Genomic DNA, 6,465 nt, shown 5'->3' on the forward strand with positions numbered 1-6,465 from the left:
TTATCCCTATTATTATTACAGTTATAACTTAGAATGACATTATTGTCTTACTCTTTATTTAGATATATTTAATTAATTGTTGTAATCAAACGATGTATGTTAGGGTTTATAATAAGCCAAATAAAATGAATTTGTGTAGAACTAATCACTAAATTAAGGCGATGATCAGAAGCAGCAAAATTAAGCTATATATTTGTCCATGGATTGGCCATGCAGTTGCTATATTTGTCAGAAGCTGAGCGGCGATTATTGCTGTTTTATAGACATGCCACAGAATTAAAACAATATTCCTCATGGGAAGAAAACATTCGTGGAATTGTAAGAGCGCCATTTCCGTTTTCTTCTTTTTTTAGTGAGAGAGAGAGAGAAAGAGAAAGTGGAGCTGGTGTTTTCGTTTCTTGTGGATCAGCTCCAATTCTGGGTCTTTCTCTCTTGATTCTGTGTATCAATCAGATCCAAGCTGCAGCTGCAGAAACTGGTACTACTTTCTTTCTTCTTCTTTTCAAATGGCTGTTGTTTTTGTGGGATTTTGTTTACCAATATTTCTGGGAACAACGTTGCCTCTTCTGTATCATTTTGATATGCTTTTCCCTTTCCTTTTCATTGGTTCTTGAGGAGGATATCTTAGGGTTCTATTTGATTCAATTTATAAGTTCAGCTTATTATTAACATTTGGATAATAATTTAAACTAAGAACCCTAAAAAAATAATTAAAAAATATATTTCACGTTTTAATATAATCTTTTCATTATCTAACTTCTCTAGTAGATTATAATTTTAACGATATTTTTCTCTTTAATAACTTTTTTTTTAATATTTTTTTATTTATTTTCTTATTCTAAACTAGGTATATGAAAAACAATAAAGGATTAAGAAAGAGAATAGTAGCGAATTTATTTAATTACATGGGATCATACAAGTTCATTCACTCATTACAATTATACTCATTCTTTCACTATTCAAGTGGCAATAGTGCCGGACCCCGAGTTTTGGGATGCCCTAGTCCCGATAAAGAAAAGTTTATTTTTTTTGTTTCCCTAGATTTAGTAATAAAAATTGTTAAAAAAAATATAATTTTTTGGTGGGATTTGAACTCTTAACTTAAGCAAAATTTAAATAAAATTTTAAATTTGCATCTTGAACGACTCTATTTCAATATTATATTCTTAAAGATCATATATTTATCTATATATCTTATATATTTATCTATATATAAATTATATATTTTATTAAATGGGCTGCCCTAAGGAGTATACTGTCCTAGCCCGAGGGCTTGCCCGGTTTACCCCAGGGCCGACCCGGTGTGGCAATAAGTTTCTTCTAGAGGGTTTATATCAAGTTCCATTCCTTTTTAAAAGCACTAGATTCAAGTGACATGTCATGACAGTGAACACATGCATGTACCTACAAGGAATTAGTTGAGGTGCATGAAAGCTATACCAAACATCTGGTTACAAAAAGAAAACCATTCTAACGTACTAACCACCTTTTGAAATTCTTGTCCTCAATGTTTCTCACTTTCCCTTTATCTTAGACTAGACGAATTGTTCCATGTGGTAGTTGTTGTTTGTATCGACGGGGATGTATACATGAATATGCACTATTTATCGTTCTAATAAATACAAAAAGGTTTTCGTATCTTAAATATCCTCCTGCATCTGTGATTCTGTGACAGCGCAACCTTCCAACAGTCTAAGGATGTCTTTTCATGAAGATGAAAATAGAAATGACGACCAGGAAGACGATGTTTCCGTAGCTTCATCGTATCCTTCATCGTCTCTATACTTTTTTATCTTATATTGTATAGTGTTTTGAAAGATGATTTTTTATATTTTAAATTTCATTATTGTTATTCATTCTCTATACCTACTTAGAACTGGAAGTGTTCCTGTCCTTAGCCCGATTTAGAGCTGCAGCATCTGCTCGTTCGACAGGCTTCAAGCCAACTGTACCTATTGCACCTGTGTTTAAATGCGTCGAACGTTTGGAGAAACGCAAAGAGTTTTACACAAAATTGGAGGAAAAACATCAGGCTCTGGAGGCAGAGAAGCTGGAATATGAGGCTAAGACTAAGGTTAATTAATGAATGCATCAATATTCCCAACTTGTCTTGTTTGAACATCAAATCATAAACTAAAATACTAAATTATTCTATATTTTTTTTTTTGTTACATATTTGTATCCTTGGTGTCTTTTTACCCAAATAATTTGACTTTTTATAACCAACCTAATAAAATAAGATTATTTGAAAATAACTTCAAATAACTCAAGATCAAACAAACAAAGCCTATTCTTTCTAAAAGGGTATATCTATCCTATGATGAAAATTCCAGTGACATATATGAACTTTTCTGTATATGTTTTAGGAGGAAGATGAAGCAGCCATTAAAGAACTGAGAAAGACATTGGTGTTCAAAGCTAATCCAGTTCCCAGTTTTTATCATGAAGTACCTCCACCTAAGCGTCAACTTAAAAAGGTAATAGGCAGCCAAAATTTTCTTTTATTTTTTGGGGGAGAATGATCAAATTATTATATTCAACATACAAATTAAATTATAATGTAATATTTGGTAACCCGATAAGTTAGTTCCGGTTAGATATCTGGGCTATAATATCTTTTCACAAAATCTATCCGAGCTATAAAGATAATAATATTAAGAAAAAAAAAATTGCAGAGCTAAAATTTTAAATCTACCTGGGCTAAAATCTTTTCACAAAATCTACCGACTACAAACATGGGTAAAAATCAAAACATATCCTTTAGCGATGGGAATTGTCGTCGTTATTATCCTCCACATGCAAAATCTTATGGTTAGATCTGCCTTTGTTAAAGGAGTTTTGGCTTCCGAGGGTTGTGATACCATACTCTAAAAAGTAAATTCTAATTTTGTTATTTAATTTAATATACAAATAATTTTCCTGAATATAATCAAAATTATACTCAGGGCAGGGCCTGGCCCTGGGGTAAGCCCGGTAAGCCCTCGGGCTAGGGCAGCCCACTCCTCAGGTCAACCCATTTATTAAAAATATCAAAATATTTAGATATATTTATTGCAATTTAAAACATAAATGGCATTTAAAGTTTCAATATGGTTATGGGTTTAAGTCTTATCAAAAATAAATTTTTTTTATCGATTTTTAAAACTAGATTTAGGACAACAAAAAATATATCGAACTTTTTCTACCGAGACTAGGGTAGCCCAAACCTCGGGGCCGGCTCTGATTATACTATTAGTCTATTCTATGATATATCATAGTTTTTCTTCATTTCATATAAAGATTTGTTTCTGGATAATGGTCTTATTATTAGTGATTTTGACAAACAAAACTCTCGATTCTTTGGATCACTTTCAACATAAAAACAAACCTGGCTACAAAACAAAACTACTGTTTCAAATCCTTCTTAAGCTAGATAGAAAAATATGACATTGATTTTGTGAACTGTGGGCATGCAGAAGCCACTAACGCGGCCCAAATCGCCAAATCTATCGAGAAGGAAGAGCTTTGGCGATTCACTTGCCACTTCTCCAGAGGGAACCCCACCGGTTTGCTCAAGAGCCACTAGACACAGTCTGGGAACTATTAAGGATGGAAAAAGTGCTCCCACCAGCCCTCTCAAGAGCAAAAATCAGACAGATGAGAGCAATGGAAAAGTCAAGGTTAAGGAACCGGCTAAGGACGGTGGCCTGGCTGAGTCCCACGGTTCAGACATTGCGGTCAATGGCTGATTCTTTCTGGTCAGTGTCTTGTTGACCAGGATATTTGTTTGCTTGCAAGAGATGTAAACCCACACATTTATATAAATATTATATTGAAATTTGTACATGTTCTGTAGCAGAATAATATTTTATCAATAACTGTGTAATGATGATTATAAATAATATATATATTTGTTCTAAAACCCAAAACATTACAGATGAAATGAGGAGGTTTTTAGAGATAATGTTTATGTGCAGGTTGCAAAATCTTTTTAGAAAATATTCAAATCCATCATGCTTATGAAAACTCAAATCCAAGATGTTAATTAAACTTGTAATAAAAAGGAATGTAGTGAATTCAGGGTTGCTTTGTGAGAGTATTGTTCTCTTCTAATTGATTCTTCTATAATATAATGATGCTTCACCATAAAATTGTTACGCGCAAAGACGAAGTCAGGATTTAAAATTTATCTTAACTAAAAACATTTCACAATAATAGAATCTATGTTCTTCATAAAATGAATTTTTTATTTCATTTGATTATTATTTTTATTTTAATATAAATATAAATTCCCCTAGTGTTGACATGAGGATTTATTTTAATTTTTATTATTAAATATTCTTCGGGACGCGCCTACTGATATGCCTATGTATTATCATACCAACCAGAAAATCATGTCCAATATAGATTCGTTCATTTCTCGAATGATTTGTTTAAAAACATTGTGTGTTAGTTAGTCAACCTCGAAGATGTGTCTGGTTGAGCTAAAGGGAGTCACAAGAAAAAACAATCATAATACAACAAACTATTAACACTACAACAAAACATACTTTCAGCGACCCTTATATGCCAACCCATATTAAGCGTGAGTAAAAATTAAAAGAAAAAAACTTTTGTCAACCTTTATATCTATACCACCACCTTTATTTTTTTTATATACCAACTTTGTAACTTTGTTAAAACCTTAATTTAAATATTCTAAATTTTAATAAATTTTATGTTTTATTTTTAAACTTTGTAAATATTTTATTTTAATTTTTTAATTTTTTTAAAATTAAATTTGACTTAAAATTTTGTTAACATTAAAATTTAATTAATATTTTTTATATAACATAATTTTTAAACTTTTTATAGTATTATTAATATATGTCTTTTATTTAATTATTATATAAATTTAATTAAATTAAAAGTAAAATATGAGAGAGTTCATTAGTTTTTGAAGTGTTAATATGACATTTATCCCACATCGGAGAAAAAGAAGAAGTTTTTGGTATATAAAATATGAGAGAGTTCATTAGTTTCTGAATTGTTTTTAAGGTTATAATGTGCTGGACTATGGGTTCACCTTAAGAGTTTAGGGTTATGTTCATCAGGTATTTGAGAGATGAAGGGTAAATGTGATAATAGTAGAGATAAAAAATAACATCTAAAATCAAAATAGAAAAAAACAAATTTTAAAAAAATAGTTTACAAATAAAATAGACTTTTAGCGACGTTTTTTAATTTTGTCAACCCTTAAATAAGCGTTGTTAAAACTTTGGCCTTTCGGCAACGCTTGTACCGACGCTTAAATAAGCGTGGTAAAAACTTGCGCCCACCCTGCTTCTGGCGACGCAAGAATAAGTGTCGGTAATGTTTTTAGCGACGCTTTTAAAGGTTGGCAGAAGTCTTTTTAAGCGTCGCCGAAAGTCATTTTTGTTGTAGTGTAACGTGTATAAATTTGCATGCACACACAAACTTGAATCTAAGAAAATAATAATTAACCCTGACAATCTCGAACCATGTTGCCTTCGTTATCTTCTCACGTTCATTGCTTTGGTATGTCATCGTCTACACTTAGAGAATTATTTTGAAGCTCTCGTCAAGATTACAATAAGCTTCCCATTCGATAGAGGGCATTACCTCTCGATTTTTATCTTGAGTTAGCATTTTTGCATGCTCGTGTACCCACAATGCATTGTTCTATCATTCCATGGTTGTCTTTTCTAGTCATACCTCGTTTAATTGAATTCCAATATTCTCCGAGAAAAGTGTGACAAGAAAAATTCAAGTTCTGAGTATAACGTGTCATGGATCTAGGCCCATGGCGACCTGTCATTACTTATTCGCTTAGGTTTTAAGGAATTGATAACGGATGAATTTGGACGAATTTTGTGCAATGTGCCCATATATTCTTGAGAAAAACAATAAAGGAAGAACGAAGCATTTTTGAATTAGTGTACATGTGGAAGAATAGAAAGAACGTCGTCACGAAGAGTCGTGAATTCCGAGTTAAGTGAGGCTCAATCGTTTGTCGAGAAAGGTTAAAAGAAAGAATCATGAACCTTGGGTTTGAACAACGCTTGTGCATTTTTCGACGAACGATATGAGGAATTTCATGAAAAGGCGTGAACTCTAGACTAAATGACTCTTGTTTGTTCGTCGACGGAGGGATATGAGAAATGCCATAGAGTCATGAACTCTGAGTTAAGTGGCATGTATGCGTCCGTCGACAAAGGAAAAAAAAGAATTCTAAGAAGAATCATGGATTCAAATCTGAATGATGCTTGTGCATTCATCGTTGAAGTTTAAGAGAAAATATACGCAGAGTTGTGGATTCCGAGTCTAATGAAACTCGTTTGCTCGTCGATAGAAATAATCTCTTAAAGAGGAATAAATTATGGGCAAAGTGGAGCTCATGTATTTGTTGACAAAGGGGTAGGAGAAAATCTACTAAGAGTAGTAAATTTCGAGCTAAACAAAGCTCATTTATTTGTCAAATATCTT

General features: G+C 32.2%; 1 protein-coding gene across 1 annotated transcript; it reads left to right on the plus strand.

Annotated features, from left to right (window-relative positions):
* Window positions 1-210: 210 nt before the first annotated feature.
* On the plus strand, window positions 211-3,801 carry LOC124940946 (protein WVD2-like 2). The gene is made up of 4 exons (XM_047481322.1): window positions 211-478; window positions 1,875-2,074; window positions 2,367-2,477; window positions 3,456-3,801. The coding sequence occupies exons 1-4, from the start codon at window positions 211-213 to the stop codon at window positions 3,726-3,728; spliced, it is 852 nt and encodes a 283-aa protein (XP_047337278.1). The 3' UTR covers window positions 3,729-3,801.
* Window positions 3,802-6,465: the final 2,664 nt, after the last annotated feature.

This window comes from Impatiens glandulifera, chromosome 1, assembly GCF_907164915.1.
Source record: "Impatiens glandulifera chromosome 1, dImpGla2.1, whole genome shotgun sequence".
Taxonomy (NCBI): domain Eukaryota; kingdom Viridiplantae; phylum Streptophyta; class Magnoliopsida; order Ericales; family Balsaminaceae; genus Impatiens; species Impatiens glandulifera.

Coding starts and splice junctions, on each gene's coding strand:
- LOC124940946 (XM_047481322.1), top strand. CDS start 211: ATGCAGTTGCTATATTTGTCAGAAGCTGAGCGGCGATTATTGCTGTTT. Junction 479..1,874: donor AGCTGCAGCTGCAGAAACTG/GTACTACTTTCT, acceptor ATACCTACTTAG/AACTGGAAGTGTTCCTGTCC. Junction 2,478..3,455: donor CTAAGCGTCAACTTAAAAAG/GTAATAGGCAGC, acceptor GTGGGCATGCAG/AAGCCACTAACGCGGCCCAA.